General features: G+C 47.9%; 1 protein-coding gene across 8 annotated transcripts in view; it reads right to left on the reverse strand.

The window, feature by feature from the left end:
• Positions 1 to 3,984: 3,984 nt before the first annotated feature.
• The window catches only part of TTBK1 (tau tubulin kinase 1), a 78,199-nt gene continuing 62,354 nt past the window's right edge, over positions 3,985 to 19,829 (reverse strand). For all 8 annotated transcript variants that reach the window (XM_075204519.1, XM_075204517.1, XM_075204515.1 and 5 more), the window contains 2 exons: positions 6,560 to 8,025; positions 3,985 to 5,340 (listed from right to left, as the gene is read on the reverse strand). In XM_075204519.1, coding sequence (XP_075060620.1) covers positions 4,917 to 5,340; positions 6,560 to 8,025 — 1,890 coding nt within the window. In that variant the 3' untranslated portion in view covers positions 3,985 to 4,916. The remainder of the gene's footprint in view (positions 5,341 to 6,559; positions 8,026 to 19,829) is intronic.

The following is a 19,829-nucleotide window of genomic DNA, read 5'->3' on the forward strand; positions in this document are numbered from 1 at the left end:
CAGGCAGTGTGAGGGTACAGGCAGTGTGTGGTGGGTACAGGCAGTGTGAGGGTACAGGCAGTGTGAGGGTACAGGCAGTGTGGTGGGTACAGGCAGTGTGAGGGTACAGGCAGTGTGAGGGTACAGGCAGTGTGTGGTGGGTACAGGCAGTGTGAGGGTACAGGCAGTGTGGTGGGTACAGGCAGTGTGAGGGTACAGGCAGTGTGAGGGTACAGGCAGTGTGTGGTGGGTACAGGCAGTGTGGTGGGTACAGGCAGTGTGAGGGTACAGGCAGTGTGAGGGTACAGGCAGTGTGGTGGGTACAGGCAGTGTGAGGGTACAGGCAGTGTGGTGGGTACAGGCAGTGTGAGGGTACAGGCAGTGTGGTGGGTACAGGCAGTGTGAGGGTACAGGCAGTGTGGTGGGTACAGGCAGTGTGAGGGTACAGGCAGTGTGTGGTGGGTACAGGCAGTGTGAGGGTACAGGCAGTGTGGTAGGTACAGGCAGTGTGAGGGTACAGGCAGTGTGGTGGGTACAGGCAGTGTGTGGTGGGTACAGGCAGTGTGAGGGTACAGGCAGTGTGTGGTGGGTACAGGCAGTGTGAGGGTACAGGCAGTGTGTGGTGGGTACAGGCAGTGTGAGGGTACAGGCAGTGTGAGGGTAGAGGCAGTGTGTGGTGGGTACAGGCAGTGTGTGGTGGGTACAGGCAGTGTGAGGGTACAGGCAGTGTGTGGTGGGTACAGGCAGTGTGAGGGTACAGGCAGTGTGAGGGTACAGGCAGTGTGGTGGGTACAGGCAGTGTGAGGGTACAGGCAGTGTGTGGTGGGTACAGGCAGTGTGAGGGTACAGGCAGTGTGGTGGGTACAGGCAGTGTGAGGGTACAGGCAGTGTGTGGTGGGTACAGGCAGTGTGGTGGGTACAGGCAGTGTGGTGGGTACAGGCAGTGTGAGGGTACAGGCAGTGTGTGGTGGGTACAGGCAGTGTGGTGGGTACAGGCAGTGTGAGGGTACAGGCAGTGTGGTGGGTACAGGCAGTGTGAGGGTACAGGCAGTGTGAGGGTACAGGCAGTGTGGTGGGTACAGGCAGTGTGAGGGTACAGGCAGTGTGGTGGGTACAGGCAGTGTGAGGGTACAGGCAGTGTGGTGGGTACAGGCAGTGTGAGGGTACAGGCAGTGTGAGGGTACAGGCAGTGTGTGGTGGGTACAGGCAGTGTGAGGGTACAGGCAGTGTGAGGGTACAGGCAGTGTGTGGTGGGTACAGGCAGTGTGAGGGTACAGGTAGTGTGGTGGGTACAGGCAGTGTGGTGGGTACAGGCAGTGTGAGGGTACAGGCAGTGTGGTGGGTACAGGCAGTGTGAGGGTACAGGCAGTGTGAGGGTACAGGCAGTGTGAGGGTACAGGCAGTGTGGTGGGTACAGGCAGTGTGAGGGTACAGGCAGTGTGGTGGGTACAGGCAGTGTGAGGGTACAGGCAGTGTGTGGTGGGTACAGGCAGTGTGAGGGTACAGGCAGTGTGAGGGTACAGTCAGTGTGTGGTGGGTACAGGCAGTGTGAGGGTACAGGCAGTGTGAGGGTACAGGCAGTGTGAGGGTACAGTCAGTGTGTGGTGGGTACAGGCAGTGTGAGGGTACAGGCAGTGTGGTGGGTACAGGCAGTGTGAGGGTACAGGCAGTGTGTGGTGGGTACAGGCAGTGTGAGGGTACAGGCAGTGTGAGGGTACAGGCAGTGTGTGGTGGGTACAGGCAGTGTGAGGGCACAGGCAGTGTGGTGGGTACAGGCAGTGTGAGGGTACAGGCAGTGTGTGGTGGGTACAGGCAGTGTGAGGGTACAGGCAGTGTGTGGTGGGTACAGGCAGTGTGAGGGTACAGGCAGTGTGAGGGTACAGGCAGTGTGTGGTGGGTACAGGCAGTGTGAGGGTACAGGCAGTGTGTGGTGGGTACAGGCAGTGTGAGGGTACAGGCAGTGTGGTGGGTACAGGCAGTTTGTGGTGGGTACAGGCAGTGTGTGGTGGGTACAGGCAGTGTGTGGTGAGTACAGGCAGTGTGAGGGTACAGGCAGTGTGAGGGTACAGGCAGTGTGGTGGGTACAGGCAGTGTGTGGTGAGTACAGGCAGTGTGAGGGTACAGGCAGTGTGGTGGGTACAGGCAGTGTGGTGGGTACAGGCAGTGTGAGGGATATTGAGTGCTGTTTATTAGGGATTTATTGAGGAATAACTGTCTGATATTGGGCAGCATTTGAGTGGTTTTGTGCTTTGATATAATAGTTTCTGGATTTGGGAGAACAGTAACAGCTCTAAAGTCTCCTACAAACCTATATGCCTGTATAGGGGTCTTACAAGGTGATACTGCTGGATAAGAACATCTTGTCTGGAAAGGGCCCGGTGTTACAAACCTCATACCTCTCTGCGTTACAGACCTCGCACCTCCCTGCATTACAGGCCTCGCACCTCCCTGCGTTACAGGCCTCACACCTCCCTGCGTTACAGGCTTCGCACCTCCCTGCGTTACAGACCTCGCACCTCTCTGCGTTACGGACCTCATACCTCCCTGCGTTACAGGCTTCGCACCTCCCTGCGTTACAGGCCTCGCACCTCCCTGCGTTACAGGCCTCACACCTCCCTGCGTTACAGGCCTCACACCTCCCTGCATTACAGGCTTCGCACCTCCCTGCGTTACAGGCCTCACACCTCCCTGCGTTACAGGCTTCGCACCTCCCTGCGTTACAGGCCTCACACCTCCCTGCGTTACAGACCTCGCACCTCTCTGCGTTACGGACCTCATACCTCCCTGCGTTACAGACCTCGCACCTCCCTGCGTTACAGGCTTCGCACCTCCCTGCGTTACAGGCCTCACACCTCCCTGCGTTACAGACCTCGCACCTCCCTGCGTTACAGGCCTCACACCTCCCTGCATTACAGACCTCGCACCTCCCTGCGTTACAGGCTTCGCACCTCCCTGCGTTACAGGCCTCGCACCTCCCTGCGTTACAGGCCTCACACCTCCCTGCGTTACAGGCCTCGCACCTCCCTGCGTTACAGGCCTCACACCTCCCTGCGTTACAGGCCTCGCACCTCCCTGCGTTACAGGCCTCACACCTCTCTGCGTTACAGGCCTCGCACCACTCTGCGTTACGGACCTCATACCTCCCTGCGTTACAGGCCTCACACCTCCCTGCGTTACAGACCTCGCACCTCCCTGCGTTACAGGCCTCACACCTCCCTGCGTTACAGACCTCGCACCTCCCTGCGTTACAGGCTTCGCACCTCCCTGCGTTACAGGCCTCGCACCTCCCTGCGTTACAGGCCTCACACCTCCCTGCGTTACAGGCCTCGCACCTCCCTGCGTTACAGGCTTCGCACCTCCCTGCGTTACAGGCCTCACACCTCCCTGCGTTACAGGCCTCGCACCTCCCTGCGTTACAGGCCTCACACCTCCCTGCGTTACAGGCCTCGCACCACTCTGCGTTACGGACCTCATACCTCCCTGCGTTACAGACCTCGCACCTCTCTGCGTTACAGACCTCGCACCACTCTGCGTTACGGACCTCATACCTCCCTGCGTTACAGGCCTCGCACCTCCCTGCATTACAGGCCTCGCACCTCCCTGCATTACAGGCCTCACACCTCCCTGCGTTACAGGCCTCACACCTCCCTGCGTTACAGGCTTCGCACCTCCCTGCGTTACGGACCTCAAACCTCCCTGCGTTACGAGCCTCGCACCTCCCTCAGCTCAGAGAATATTGAGGGACTCCTGTAACAATGTAGCTGTGAATTATTACACATGTAACTTTACCTGACAGTAATCACTGGAGTCGTATGATCTGGGACAATGTTCCTATGTGTTATATGTGAAGTGTGCTTCTGTCTCCCAGCAAGTACCTCGTATCCCCCTCATTCACCCATTGCACACACATCATGCTCTCCCCTAATATGACCCATCACATATATCTAATATAACTCTCTTACACCTAGTGGCGCTCACCACATGCAGCTGAAAGAACAGTCCAGGTTGTCGTAGCAGGCTTTATTTCATGATATAATGAGATGTTTTAATGCAATAAGAAGCGTTAAATACTTCTGCTCTACCCCAAAGTCTTTCGTGCTCTGCGAGGTGAGGAGACCACCGTCTGTTGCCTCCCCCATGACATGCGTGTGGGGTTGGCCAGACACCGCTGGGAAGCCATACATTCTGGTTGCAGTGTGTAAACAATTTGGACAACTCTTGTGACCCCTACGTGGTCTCCGCTCAGTCCAGGATGTTTCTTTCTAGTAACAGGGGAACTTATCTACATGTTGTGCTGCGCTGTGGTATACTGCGGTGCCCTAGAAATAAACAGAATGACGTGTGTATGTGGTAGACACAGCTATGTGTTATATTCAACAGTGTGCTCAGCCCTTACACTCAGCAGTCATTTAACCATAAATCTGTGCACTATTAGTAATCATGTAGCTGCAAACAGAACAATCCTGAATCTTGTAGAAACTTCTGGGTTATTCCTGGGTCCAGGGACAGGATTGGTGAAGCCTCTCATGTATGTATACATAGCAGTAACACATACTATATATAATATTGGATGTCTACATACAGTATATGTTTAGTCTATGTAGTTTGTCAGCAGTAAAGCAGCGCTCACAGACCCCGGGCGAGCCAGAGAGAAGCAGAGATGTGGGACCCGCCTCAGTGCTAATTAGGACAATGTTTCCATCACCAGTCACTAGCTGGTCTTACACAGTGAAATAATCTGTTACTATGATAATACGCCCTTCATTCTGACAATCTTACAGATATACCCTCCGATCTGACAATAAAATGATTGGGTTGTGGATAGCTCTTCGCTCTTTGTAGGGTCCTGTTCTCCAAGTGTATATTGCGTATTACAGGTTGAATGAAGCGCAGTGTGAGGGTAGTGGAGGCTGTACATGAAATACGTAGAGGGGGCATTATCTGCCATCAGCTCTGCCATCACTTACTCCCTGCTTTGCTTTGGTTGCCAAACTTGGCACTTGGACCTTCAGTTTTTGCCCCTTTCTTGTAACAGCCGGGGTTGCTGGACACTCCCCAGGAACCTGCGCTCGGTGCTGGAGTTTGGGAGGGGGGTGCACTCGGGGAGTTGTGGCGACCGGTCTTCTCTGTCGGGATGGTGATGGGCTGTCGGTCCTGGAGAGGGACTGGCTTCGCGGAGAAGCACTAACTGTTCGTGCTGGGACCACAGGACTTTTGGGCGGCCCACGAATGACCCTCCTTACATTTGTTCTGGAGGGGGTTGGACTGGAAAGGGGTGGAAGTCTCATGTGTAGAGATTTGGGTTTGTGGTCAGGGGAGAGGCCGATAGTCCCACATATGGCTGCCCGCGGAAGCTGGTACCTGAAATAAAGAAAAGGCATCAATGAGGAGAAAGACTAATATCATCAACATTTATTTATATAGCGCCACTAATTCCGCAGCGCTGTACAGAGAACTCATTCACATCAGTCCCTGACCCAATGGAGCTTACAGTCTACATTCCCTAACACACAGACAGACTAAGGTTCATTTGTTAGCAGCCAATTAACCTACTAGTATGTTTTTAGAGTTTGGGAAGAAACCGGAGAACCTGGAGAAAACCCCATGCGACAACATACAAACTCAACATAGATAAACATCTAGGGCCTGATTCATTAAGGAAAGTAAACCAAAAAAAGGAGTAAGTTTTCTCCTGGACAATGCAAGGGGTGCAAATTAGTTGATTATTTTGCAGATGTTGTTCCCTCTGTCACGTGGCATTACCATACAGTCTGCTCCTTCTGTCAGGTGGCATTACCATACAGTCTGCTCCCTCTGTCTATCACGTGGCATTACCATACAGTCTGCTCCCTCTGTCACGTAACATTACCATACAGTCTGCTCCCTCTGTCACGTGGCATTACCATACAGTCTGCTCCCTCTGTCACGTGGCATTACCATACAGTCTGCTCCCTCTGTCAGGTGGCATTACCATACAGTCTGCTCCCTGTGTCACATGGCATTACCATACAGTCTGCTCCCTCTGTCTGTCACGTGGCATTACCATACAGTCTGCTCCCTGTCTGTCACGTGGCATTACCATACAGTCTGCTCCTCCTGTCATGTGGCATTACCATACAGTCTGCTCCCTCTGTCACGTGGCATTACCATACAGTCTGCTCCTCCTGTCATGTGGCATTACTATACAGTCTGCTCCCTGTCACGTGGCATTACCATACAGTCTGCTCCCTCTGTCATGTGGCATTACCATACAGTCTGCTCCCTCTGTCACGTGGCATTACCATACAGTCAGCTCCCTCTGTCACGTGGCATTACCATACAGTCAGCTCCCTCTGTCACGTGGCATTACCATACAGTCTGCTCCCTCTGTCTATCACGTGGCATTACCATACAGTCTGCTCCCTCTGTCACGTAACATTACCATACAGTCTGCTCCCTCTGTCACTCGGCATTACTATACAGTCTGCTCCCTCTATCTGTTTTGTGGGATTACCATACAGTCTGCTCCCTCTGTCTGTCATGTGGCATTACCATACAGTCTGCTCCCTCTGTCTGTTACGTGACCACCAAACACTCTTACCTCTGAGCAGCTGAAGACTCTCTCAGTTTGCTGACACTCGGGCATGGCGGTACTGGAGACCGTATATCTTTTACTGGTGTGATGGGACGTGGAATTCTGCTTCTTGTAGACTCTTCCTTCTTCATGTAGATTGGTTTATCCTTAACAATTTTCCGTGGGATTGAGTCATGTGACTCATGTGTGTCTTCTTCAGATCCTGTTGTGGACAAAGTCTCAGATGTCCTTCTCCTTTCATCACTAGAGGAAGCAGAAGATGAGCCTGCTGAGGCCAACCTCTGTAGTCGGATCTGTCTCTTCTCCATCACAAGTCGAGCTAAGTCCAATTGCTTTGTTTTCTTGTGGAACCTCTCTTTGGCAGAGTTTGACATAGACCTATCTGACCCTGTGTCCTCTTCTGACAGGAACACAGGAATGCGACTCCTAAAACGAAGACCAGTGGCCTGGGTGGAAGCTTTGCTGGTGCTAGCTTCAGTTTCATTAAGGCGATTGGTGGAAAGCACAATCTTTTCCGGCTCGGTATCGTCTTTGAAAACAAGGTTCATAGCATCTTTCTCTAATTGTTCTTCAGATTCACCAACTCCGTTAGCAGCATGTTGGTCTGTCTGAATCTCATCTTCATCATTACTTGCTGACATAGCACAGCTGTCAATCTCTCCTGGTTCCACATTTACATTCGGCAGATCAAACTCTTCAGTTTCTTCCTCAATAATTGGCTTGTCAAACTGCCCTGGGATAGAATGATCCTCCAGTCTCATCAGTTGCCCGGTGGAAGACATGATGTTTAAATGTGTCTTTTCTGCAATGTGAACAAATGTGCGTTCTACTTTGGTAAAGGGGGAAGAGGTTGTGGCTGCAGCAGCTGTGCTTAGTGGTTTTGGTTCGGATTTAAGTATGGAAGATAAAGTACCTGGTTCAGACATATCTAACTGACTGCCTGTGGGCTGGGGCTTCTCTCCTTGAGGCGTCAACACAGCAAGCGTTCCCAGGTCAACATCTGGCATCAGTTCATTCGTGACTGGTGACTTTTTCATGTCTCCAGGAGAAAACAGCACTAAGGTCTTTGAACCTTCTTCCAATTCTAGGTCATTCTCCGCCATGGATATTCTCTCTCTTGAATCTTTCTGGTCATCTGCCAGTAGTGTAGAGGGAGCTCCTTCCTGACTCCTCTCGGTACTTTTCTGACTTACATCGCTGCTGGATTTACTTTGGAGGTCTATGTCCTGTCCCAGGATCTCATCCTCCTCTGTCTCTTCCTCCCGTGGAGACCTGCCATTGATGATTATGTGGGGTTCTGGTGCATGCATGGCCGGCAGGACCACACTAGAAAAGTCAACTCTCTTTATCCTGTGTGGTACACGCAGCATCTCCTTGCTATCTGAGATATCCTTCTTAAAGTCTTGGTAGGACAAACTTAAAGGCACCACCCTGGGCAGTCCATTAATATCAAAGTGCTTCAAGTTGAGGACCTGTGTGAAAGGCCACAGAAAGAATATTTATTATAGTAAATACTAATATGAAGAGATGATTTGTAACTGATAATAGAACATCTAATGGGATTAAACAAGAAACATCTAATAACTATGGCTGCTTCAAACCTCCCTGTGACCTGAACATCTAGAGGGAATTCAAGTGTTATTTATAGACTAGAAGACAAATCTGTTATTTTTGAATAAGTGAGTACAGAAACTTTCACAATCCTTTCATATATTAAGCAGTGGAAAGGGTTTCATTGCGGTAAAATGTAAATGAAACATGTTTTGTTCAGTTTTATTTTCAAAGAGGTCAACTTTATTTCCACATTTTAAAGAATATAAAAGGATGACAAATATATTAAAATACGACACTTTAGCATTTCAACATTCTCCATAATATTGTCCTGTAAGGCAGAGATCAGCGAAGCGGTTATGTTTGCAGAGCAGGAGAGGGAGCACGGCCGTAGAACAATAGATACAGTAAAAAACTATAATTAATAAAGCTGTATCTGAAATAGACTAGATTCATTATCGCTGTTAGTGTGACCATAAAATAATATATATAGATTATATATGGACTAGGTGATGACCTATGGCATCCATAAGAACCAACATGAACTGTATAGCATAGTATTGTTTGGTTTGCAGAGGTGACATAAATCCCCACAAGTTGGGAGAGGAACCACAACAAGATCAACCATCCGAACAATGCTGAGCTTTGTGGAGGAGGTTCTATAGATTTGTACCATACTGGACTAAGAGAAGGTGGAAGAGAGTAACGAGGGGTGAGAAATATAGACCACAAACAGGAGATGGCACAAGATATTTGAAAATGGGCAAAATCTCAGTGAAGTGACAAAAATGTTTCACTATTACAGATAAGTCTATGAGATTGAGCGGTATCCTGGTATAATTCCTTTGGAGAAGGAGTAGAATGGTTTGGGTATGAACCACAAAGTATTGTCCACATCTGTACATGAAGAAGGCTGAATTTGAAGCCACAATCTCTAGGATATCTTTGCGGGGAGTAGCACACAAGTAGCTTCTAGAAACAAATGATAACATCATCCTGACACCCAGGACGACTGGAGAATTTAGACTGGTGTGCCCGCTGTAATAGCTTAGTACAGGCCTGTGGGTGCTCCCCGGGTACAACAGTAGTACTTCCCACAATGTAAGATGAGTTTGGGTACGTTAGATTCATCAACATCATCTGAATCAAAAGATCTAGATAGGGCCTCAGCTTTAGTACCTGGGCATCAGGTCATCTTAAAGTTGAAGAGTTGAGAGAAAAAGAGTCACCACCGAGCCCGTCTTGGACTCAGATGATTGGCTGACTGGAGAGGTCTCCTCTAGCAGATGTCACCGCTCTTATAATGCCAATTTAATTATTAGTTCCCAATCCTATAATTTTTCTTAGCAGGGAAAAAAGGTGGGAAGTACCCACAAGGATGGAGTTTACCAGAAGCTGCTCCAACCCCCATGGTTGAGAAAAGTCTGACTGTTGCAGGATGGGATTGTGAGAAATCTCTGATTCCAATGTCTAGGACAAGGTCTAATCAAATAACCTTGTTGTACTTGTGATATGCAAATGCTATTTAAAATACAATGATAATTAATTGTATAACTTATGTTATACTGTGTGTGTATTGAAGTGATGTCAGGCATTGGTTGGGGGAAGTGATTTAAGTATAGAAGGAAGAAGTTAATGTTAGGTAGAATGTAAGCTCCAAAGAGCTGAGGATATGTGATGCGAGGCCGGGGCCTTATGGCTCTTATGTATTTATTTATTAACATGAAGCACTTAGCACTAAGCACTTTTTCCACGTTTTGTTGGTGTGTTTATGTCCCGTCTCTTGAGGGGTTTGGGTATAGACCCTTATGACCGACCCTCTCCCCAAGTCATCCAAAGTTCTCTCCTTTTAGCGGCTTTATCCAACTGCGGGGTCAAGGAGACCACCCAAGCCTTGCTTCAGAGGTGGTCCTGAAGACCCTTGATTCCTAAAGGGCCTTATGACTCCAGAGGTCAGGGATGTAAAGGGGCTGCCCCTCGCATCTTATTATCTGTGTGGATTTGCTCTTCAGCTCCTGTGTGAATTTGAGCATCTCTGTTCCTGTGGGGATTTACTGTCATTGTTATTCCTTGAGTGGAATTATTGTGTGGAACTCTACCCTTCAAGGACCCACTGAACTGCCATCTGCAGGACGCTGTTACTCACCTGACTATTGTGTATTGTATATTTGGAAACTTGTTGTGTCAAAGTACACCGTCAGTACTAATACTAACACCTGTACACCGTCAGTACTAATACTAACACCTGTACACCGTCAGTACTAATACTAACACCTGTACACCGTCAGTACTAATACTAACACCTGTACACCTTCAGTATTAGTAGAATGGTGTTGAACCGGTACCTGGTATCGATCCGAGTGATCTAAAGGACCCCGTATCTTCACATTGGTACAGACTGAGAGAGATGTAGGTAGTACCTTGGTTAGACAGTGGGAATAAAACTGACTTGAACTGCAATGAATAATAGGAGCATGTTATAGAAGCCGGGTAATCCTAGAATCAGAGACTACTTGGGTAAGTACACAGAATGTGATTTCTTCTTTATTTGTTTGGCAGGAGACTGTACCTTCAGGAACTGTATTCCCATCAACAGCTACCAATGCCAGTGGATTGGGTATTGGAGTCATACAGATACCCAATTGTTTGACCAAAGCAGCAGAAATAAAGTTCCCTGCTGCCCTAGAATCGAAAAAGGCAGCGAACACAATTACCCCCTTAGGGATATAAAATTGCACAATCAATGAAAAAGGTACAGAGCTCTGTTTGTCGGGAACACAGGATAATACACCTAGCGAGATCTCCCCAGTACTTCATAGGCTTCTAAGGGTATTGTTTATTAAATGCTCAGGAGCTGCACAGAACAGACACAGGTTGTGTTTAAATCCCTTTTCTTGTACTTCAGTTGTCAAACAGGGTCTCTGAACGAGGTACAAGCCAGAAACTATAACACCGGGCTGGCGCTTGGGTCTTTATGCTGATTTCTGTTCCCCTTATATTACAGATGGATGTGTCTGAATTAAACAATTCTTAAAAACCCCAAAGTAACCCATGTTGATTAATTAGGTGAGTAACAAATTTCACTGTGTTTCAGGCTGTGTTCTTCTGAATTTCAGAATTGTAATATTTTCTGCTACAGCAATTTACAAATTCAATTGTAAAGTTAATAAACAATATATTTATTTGCATTTTATATTATAGACTGGACTGAGGAGAGAGATCGCTATGAAACCTTTGGCAATGTTCTCCTGTATGGTCTTAGTTAATTGGTAAGATTAGGGATAAAGATTGAGGGTCATTGGACATGGGCTCTGATCAATACTGCAACCATAAAATCAATTAAAAGTCTGCAGATTTTGCACTTGTCTTGTAAGTCAGTATATTGTAAAAGGAGCTGGAGAGAGCAAAGGCCAGAATGGAGACAACGCAAATGACCATTCCTGAAGATGTCTGAGGGTATACTCAGGGCTGATGGCCGGGTATTTGTTTCTTGGATGAAGGTGCCAACTGCTGAGGCTTCAGATAGAAGACCAATAGACTTGGCATATTCCAGAATCCAGGAAAACACACTTGAAATTAAGGTATAAGGACAAATCTGGATGAGAGTGTTCTATAATGTAGCATTAGAAAATGATAAGGACTCCAGATCGTAGAGGTCTGAAGAGCAAAATCTGAGACAGTGAAAGAACCAAATGTGCATCATAATGAACTGAAAGATCTCTGGAAGGACTTATGTGTTAGGACTAGCTCAGGAGTAGGATCACCAGGGACCGGACTCACCTGGGGCCAGGATTAGTGGTTTTTCATATAGAGATGGGCTTGTAACTCTGGTTAGGCCACCGAGAGGGAGTACATGTCTGCACAGGGGTTCATGACCCAAAACACCACGTACAGCTGCTCCAGATCAGGAAGAAAACAGCACATTCAGGCGTTCAGAAACAAAACAGAAAAAGGAGCAGAAAATACCAGGTACACGTGGCAGTTCCACAGTTTACTTAGGTAACGAGCTGTAGACGGCGCACTGGGGATGAGATTTGTCAGGTGAACCACTGGGATTATACCCAGAATGTTACCCACATTCCAGGGCCTATGTGGATCTCTCTCTGACCTGTATGTTATAAGCAGGAAATGGTGTAATATTATGATTCTTGCATCACTCAGTAGCAAGAAAACAATCACCAGGATGTAGCCCCCGGTCTGGTGGGTTCTGGGATCTGGGTCTCTGCTGTTCCTTGTAACATCTGCAGTGTGTTGTCTTGGTGGACACTGAAGCACTACAGATCCCATCATGCCATGTTTACTGAATTTAAGAATAATTCACTCCCCTATTGGTGGGAATGGACTAGACATTAGTTAATGCCCCAATATATAGCCCCTCTTCACCCCCTTTACAATTATCTTGCTCCACAAAAGTAAATCTGTGCCTCACTAGGATCACCCCCAACATCTCCCCTCCATTAATGCATCATCTTATACCACAAATACAGAAACTTATGGGCACTAAATACCTGGATGTCTGACAATAACTCTGAGTAGTGTCTGTGAATGAATGTGTCTATATTATGTGTTACCTACATTCACTCCCTCCTATAAACACCGGGATGTCTGATAACTCTGTGAATGAATGTGTATACTGCGTGTAAGAAGCACACAGGAGAACAAGAAAGGTGTCGCAACCTCATTAATAAATGGAATGGACAGGTGAGGACGTGTTTGAGGTGACTTAATTCAAATGTATAAATACATTCATTGTGAATAGATAATAGAAAAAAGATTTATCTAATTAACTTTTCACACCAAGGACCATACAGAGAACGAGGGGTCATCAGCTGTGAATGGCATAAAGACGCTTTCACCAACAGTGCAGGAAGGGTTCTCTACTGTAAGAGTGGTAGAGCTGTGTAATTCCTGCCCATATGAGGTGGTGTTGGCAGATTCACTAAACAGGATGTATAAATGGTGTCTGTAGCAGTAACAAGAGGACGTCATGTGGGTGATTAATCCTTGGAATTATGGGATTGCCATTTATTGAGGTTAAACAGACAACTGCCTCCCTGGGGGGTTTGATTTACATTTCTCTGGATCAACACAATTAGAATTATGAACGGAGCAACTTGTCGGACCTGTATCTTTTTTCAAACCATACTAACTATATAACCATTGTGAGAAAAGCACTGGCAAACTAGTGGAACTTGTGTGTGCTCCAAAAACGCCAAGAAATTTTAGTGTGTTGTTGGAAAGAGAACTTTCCAGTATGTTTGGCTCAAGTAAGAGCTGGTCAAGGGTCCCTGAAGTGCATGGAGGAGAGAGATCGCACCCCAATTCATTTGGGCCACATTGCGTCTTCTGTCCTCCCATTCCGGTAACAAGCTGATTAACAGGCTACATGGCAGTTTATACTGAGAGAGGAACCATTTCTTACAAACTTTGGACAAACTTGCTTTTTACTGAGTGTGGGACTCCCCCCTCACCCCGATAAGAGAGGAAAGTATGTGCGAGTTAGAGATGGACAGGCTATCCTATTGGTTTCTTATGTTTTATAACTGTTCAACTTTACAGAACTATAACTATATAACTAAGAAATAATAGTAAACTCAGACATTTCAGTTTAATGGGTATTAGTGACATTTCGATCAGTGGTTCTCAGATTCTTTTCACCGAGACTCAGCACCAAGAACCATGCGGTACCTGTGTAAAACCATTATATTCACTGGGAACGGTGTACAAATTCCATATTATCTCACATTTATAATACATTGTATCCAGAAAACCAATATCATACATAACAAGCCACATGTATCTCTTCTTAGCGTCTCCCATGCTTACAGTACATGGCCTCACAAGTTAATGATCACTGATCCGTGGGTAGAAGACAAGCAGCTTTATCATATCAGGTTTACTGTAAATCTCAGTTGAGCCACAAACCAATATAAGACGGAGCTGTAACTGACTTGGGCTATAGGTGCAGATTTATCTGGGGAAGGGGGTCAGGGCAAAACTGGGACAGATACAGCGGGGCCCAGTGCAATGCGGGGCAGATACAGGGGAGGACAGAGTGCAATGCGGAGCAGATACAGGGGGGGATAGAGTGCAATGCGGAGCAGATACAGGGGGGGACCCAGTGCAATGTATAGCAGATACAGGGGGGGACCGAGTGCAATGCGGGGCAGATACAGGGGGGGGACCCAGTGCAATGTGTAGCAGATACAGGGGGGGACCGAGTGCAATGCGGGGCAGATACAGGGGGGGACCTAGTGCAATGCGAGGCAGATACAGGGGGGGACCTAGTGCAATGGGAGGCAGATACAGGGGGGGACCCAGTGCAATGCGGGGCAGATACAGGTGGGACCCAGTGCAATGCGGAGCAGATACAGGGGGGGACCGAGTGCAATGCGGAGCAGATACAGGGGGGGGGGGACCTTCCACTCCATATAGAGGCACTATGTGCCATTTGTCCCAAATTATTTTGTTCCTAAACTTTCCTCCTACTGACTTACACATGTTCTGCAATACTACTTCTTGTACAACACTAATGCCCCCCGACAGCCCAGTTTGGGTGCTCACGTGACATGGAGGTGTGGCTTGTAGTTTGTGCTGTTCACATGACGTGGAGGTGTGGTTTGGGTGATCACGTGATGTGGAGGTGTGGTTTGGGTGCTCACATGACATGGAGGTGTGGCTTGTAGTTTGGGTGTACAATATCTCGTTACACGTGGTATCTTTGCACTTTTTATTATTGCATACAATACATTTTTCTCTCTTTGCGTCCATGGAAACAATCTGCGAGGAAGCATCACTTCTGCTGAGAGATCAACTAATTGATTCCTTTGGATATTGTAAAAATTCTACTAAATAATTTACAAAAAAACAAAACAATTATACTGTAAGTCCCCATCACACGAAGCTGCTACCTGAGCTGTGAATACGGCGCTACCTGTGCAATAACAGTGACGCACCACAGAGGCAGCGAATCAGAATTCACTTCCATTTCTCAGGTATCGCACATCATGTAGATCTTCCAATAGGAACGATGCATGCACCATACGATCAGATACAGTCACTCTGATTGGCTCAGAATGTTGTCATGGAAACACCGAACCTCTTCTACACAACACTGGAACATTCCATTCAGCCACATTCTGCGGGGGATAGTAGCTCACAGTTTAACCTCAAGTGCACATTATTTTTCTTTCCACAAGTCCATACATGAAATAAAAGTTAGCGGGTCAGCGGCCTCCGTGATAAAATCTTTTCTCCCGTCACAATAGAGGTGGGTGCCACTGACCCTATAACTTTCAGCAGCAGCATCAATTTAAAGTCAAGCTCAATGAGGGGAGCGCTGGGTAACAGACAAAGTCTCCCCTCCTCAAGTGAGGTCTGCGTGTGTGATAATCTCCTACATACAGTCCATGTAAGGCTGGAGCAGCGTCCGTCTCCGGGGTCTGCAAACATACGCAGCTTATAGTCATACCAACAGCACAGGCCCGTGCGCTTATAGGTTGTATGGAGCGCATATAGAATAACAGGAGCAGGTATAGGCAAGCGTTATATTGGGGATAGTGAGCGGTAATATAGAATGGGAGGAGTTATAGGGATGGGTTGTATGGGGCAATGAGAGGAGGTATAGGGAGGAGTTATATGAGGAAATGGGAGGAGTTAATGGGATGGGTTATAAGGGGCAATGAGAGGAGGTATAGGGAGGGGTTATATGGGGTAATGGGAGGAGTTATAGGGAGGGGTTATATGGGGTAAGGGGAGGAGTTATAGGGAGGGGTTACATGGGACAATGGGAGGAGTTAAATGGAGTAATAGGAGAGATTGTAGGAAGGGTTATGTGGGGTAAAGGGAGGAGGTACAGGGAGGGGTTACATGGGAGGAGGTACAGGGAGGGGTTATATGGGAGGAGGTATAGGGAGGGGTTATATGGGGCGAGGTATAGGGAGGGGTTATATGGGGCGAGGTATAGGGAGGGGTTATATGGGAGGAGGTACAGGGAGGGGTTACATGGGAGGAGGTATAGGGAGGGGTTATATGGGAGGAGGTACAGGGAGGGGTTATATGGGGCGAGGTATAGGGAGGGGTTATATGGGAGGAGGTATAGGGAGGGGTTATATGGGAGGAGGTACAGGGAGGGGTTATATGGGAGGAGGTATAGGGAGGAGTTATATGGGAGGAGGTATAGGGAGGGGTTATATGGGAGGAGGTATAGGGAGGAGTTATATGGGAGGAGGTATAGGGAGGGGTTATATGGGAGGAGGTATAGGGAGGGGTTATATGGGAGGAGGTACAGGGAGGGGTTATATGGGAGGAGGTATAGGGAGGGGTTACACGGGAGGAGGTATAGGGAGGGGTTATATGGGAGGAGGTACAGGGAGGGGTTATATGGGAGGAGGTATAGGGAGGGGTTACACGGGAGGAGGTATAGGGAGGGGTTATATGGGAGGAGGTATAGGGAGGAGTTATATGGGAGGAGGTATAGGGAGGGGTTATATGGGGCAATGGGAGGAGGTACAGGGAGGGGTTACATGGGAGGAGGTACAGGGAGGGGTTACACGGGAGGAGGTATAGGGAGGGGTTACACGGGAGGAGGTATAGGGAGGGGTTATATGGGAGGAGGTATAGGGAGGAGTTATATGGGAGGAGGTATAGGGAGGGGTTATATGGGAGGAGGTACAGGGAGGGGTTATATGGGAGGAGGTATAGGGAGGGGTTACACGGGAGGAGGTATAGGGAGGGGTTACACGGGAGGAGGTATAGGGAGGGGTTATATGGGGCAATGGGAGGAGGTACAGGGAGGGGTTACACGGGAGGAGGTACAGGGAGGGGTTACACGGGAGGAGGTATAGGGAGGGGTTATATGGGGCAATGGGAGGAGGTACAGGGAGGGGTTACACGGGAGGAGGTACAGGGAGGGGTTACACGGGAGGAGGTATAGGGAGGGGTTACACGGGAGGAGGTATAGGGAGGGGTTACACGGGAGGAGGTATAGGGAGGAGTTATATGGGAGGAGGTATAGGGAGGAGTTATATGGGAGGAGGTATAGGGAGGGGTTAAATGGGGCAAAGGGAGGAGTTAAATGAAGTAATAGGAGAGATTGTAGGAAGGGTTATGTGGGGTAAGGGGAGGTGTTATAGGAAGGGTGGGGATTGAGGCTAATGGGAGGGACTGTAGTTATATGGGATTATGGGAGAAGTTAGAGGGAACGTTCTATGGAGTAATTGGAGGAGGAGGGAGAATATATAGGGTTATATGAAGGAATATCAGGGCTTAGAGTGACAATATAAAACAACATTCAGAGACCAGCCATATAAACAATAAGAAATAAGACAGAAGATCCTGCACTACACTGATGGGTTAGTAACGCTCAGTAACACTATATGCTGCTGTATGTTTACATGGCAGAGCACCCCTCTATATAGAGCCCTTGTTCCTATAGGGGCTTACAGTGCATTATAAGGATTAGCAGGACTGTTAGTATAGGGGCAGGCAGGTGGCGCAGGCTTGGGGTGTGAGACATGCATGCAGTTTGCTGTGCTCAGGTCCATCTTCCTTCCGCAGTGCAAATGGTCTCCCAGAGACCGGTAACTGAAAGAAGACTCCATACTCCATCATAGTGCATGTTGGGGCTGGCTTGTATCCATGACTCTAATCTCCATCCATCAGCACTACGGTCGCTGTAATGCAGCAGAAGGTGAGACAGGTTTCTGTGCTGGTAAAGGAAGGTGATAGAGGGAAGAAATATATAGAGACATTGTCCAGTTGCTGACTCTATCACAGAGGATGCTCCGTACAGCTCCTACGCCCAGACAATGATGGATTCCCTCTGCAGTCCCCAGCGCAGGCAGACAATGTACAGAGCCAGCTTCATGGAGCAATAATTCGTTATCAATGAAGGGGTGAGATCCTCAGTACTCCGAAAGAAAGATGAGATGGGAAGATCCGAGATGTCGATGCGTGGGCACAGCCTTCATGAGTGTTCTTAACGACCTCTTGTATTTTCATCCATCCCCTGGCCCTTAACGCCTCACATGGATGATCCTCCAGCACTATGTTTTGTGTGTGAAGCGCGCCCACACCTGCTGGAGCTGGGAGCGGGAGATACGCAGCACTGAGGGCACTAGTCTGTGATTGCCACCTGGTAGTGGTGGGTGCCGGCGATGGGGCAGACGTACGGGACTGCTCTCCGCAGAGCGGCTCCGCTGGATGAAGGTGCCTGCAGGGTGAGGATAATGTTCTGTCTCCAATGTAGAGGATGAGAAGACGGAAGATGCCAGTCTACGGAGGGGGCTGTACCTCGGCATAGGGTGCTGGGAGAGCCTGTCCTCCTCCAGCTGAAAAACATCAAGAAGAGCGGAGGGAAAGGAGTCAGGCAATGATGAGACTTGCTTCCTGCTTCTAGCTACGTGTTGCGTTAAGTGCATGCTTTGGGCGTCTTCGGGGAGCCCCCTGTATCATGAGCCTGCACCACCTGCCCCTCCCCAATGGGCTTCCCTTACAGAAGAAGTAAAGCTGCTTAGTCAGTCCCTGCGCTGGGGGAGGGTGGGAACAGAGGAGCGGCTTTTGCTGTAGTAAACTGTACATAGTATAAAACCACAAGAAACAGAAATAACCCCGACACACACAGACATATCAGTAGAACAAAACAGGTTTCCTTGTGCACTAAGGATACAGTGATGAGTGTAAACCAGGTTCACAATCTCCCCTCTAAGTGCAGTCACAGTGGTCTGATTCTGTAAGTTTCATTTACATTTCAGCCAGTGAGTGGCCACTAACAGGGGAACACTGACAGGCGGAAGCAGCTTCAGGAAAAATTATTAGATTAGAAGAATGGAGTTTTAGTGGCTAAATACATGTAATCTGTCCTGACAAGTTCCCTTCCACAAGCACAGTATCACCTGGTAACACGACCAATGCTCTGTAAGATGGGATCTTTCTGCATCTTTTCTGCTTCCTGTAAATGTATCATCTTGTGTCACTATGTACATCGTGTTCTCTTCCAGTATAGAATAGATTAAGGAACATTTACACTTTGCTGAGTAGGGTTCAGAAACTAACTCACCGACTTACTATAGGGGGTAAATTTATCAAGCTGCAGGTGTGAAAAAGTGGAGATGTTGCCTATAGCAACCAATCAGATTCTAGCTGTCATTTCATTCGTACATTCTACAAAATGACAGCTAGAATCTGATTGGCTGCTATAGGCAACACCTTCACTTTTTCAAACCTGCAGCTTAATAAATTTACCCCTAGAGGAGTCCTTTACATATTTGTGTGACATTTTTATTCTGCAAATCAAAACGAGATAATACTGTCTCTATTAGACTTGTCATAATAATGGAGAGAAACATAAACCCTAACTTGTACATAGGAGGCCAGAATATGTTTCTAGTCCTTCAGCTCTCAGAGGTACGAGACACCTGAGCTGCTCTATCTTTCTCTTTAATAATAAGGCAATATTCACACCTGGCCCTTCTATCATCTCACATAAATGTCACTAAAATTGTGCTCCATTCCCTCCTCATCGCTCATCTGGACAACTTCATCCTAAGGTATACATACATACATACATACACATAATACAAACATATACATGCTAAAACACAACATTACCTAAATACTATATATTATAAAATAAAATATATAACTAGCATTACTTAAATAGTTATCATGAATAGCCTATCCCATCTACGCCTCTTCCTAATGTCCATCTCCTCTAAGCCTGTCC

Source organism: Mixophyes fleayi, chromosome 3, assembly GCF_038048845.1.
Source record: "Mixophyes fleayi isolate aMixFle1 chromosome 3, aMixFle1.hap1, whole genome shotgun sequence".
Classification (NCBI taxonomy): Eukaryota; Metazoa; Chordata; class Amphibia; order Anura; family Limnodynastidae; genus Mixophyes; species Mixophyes fleayi.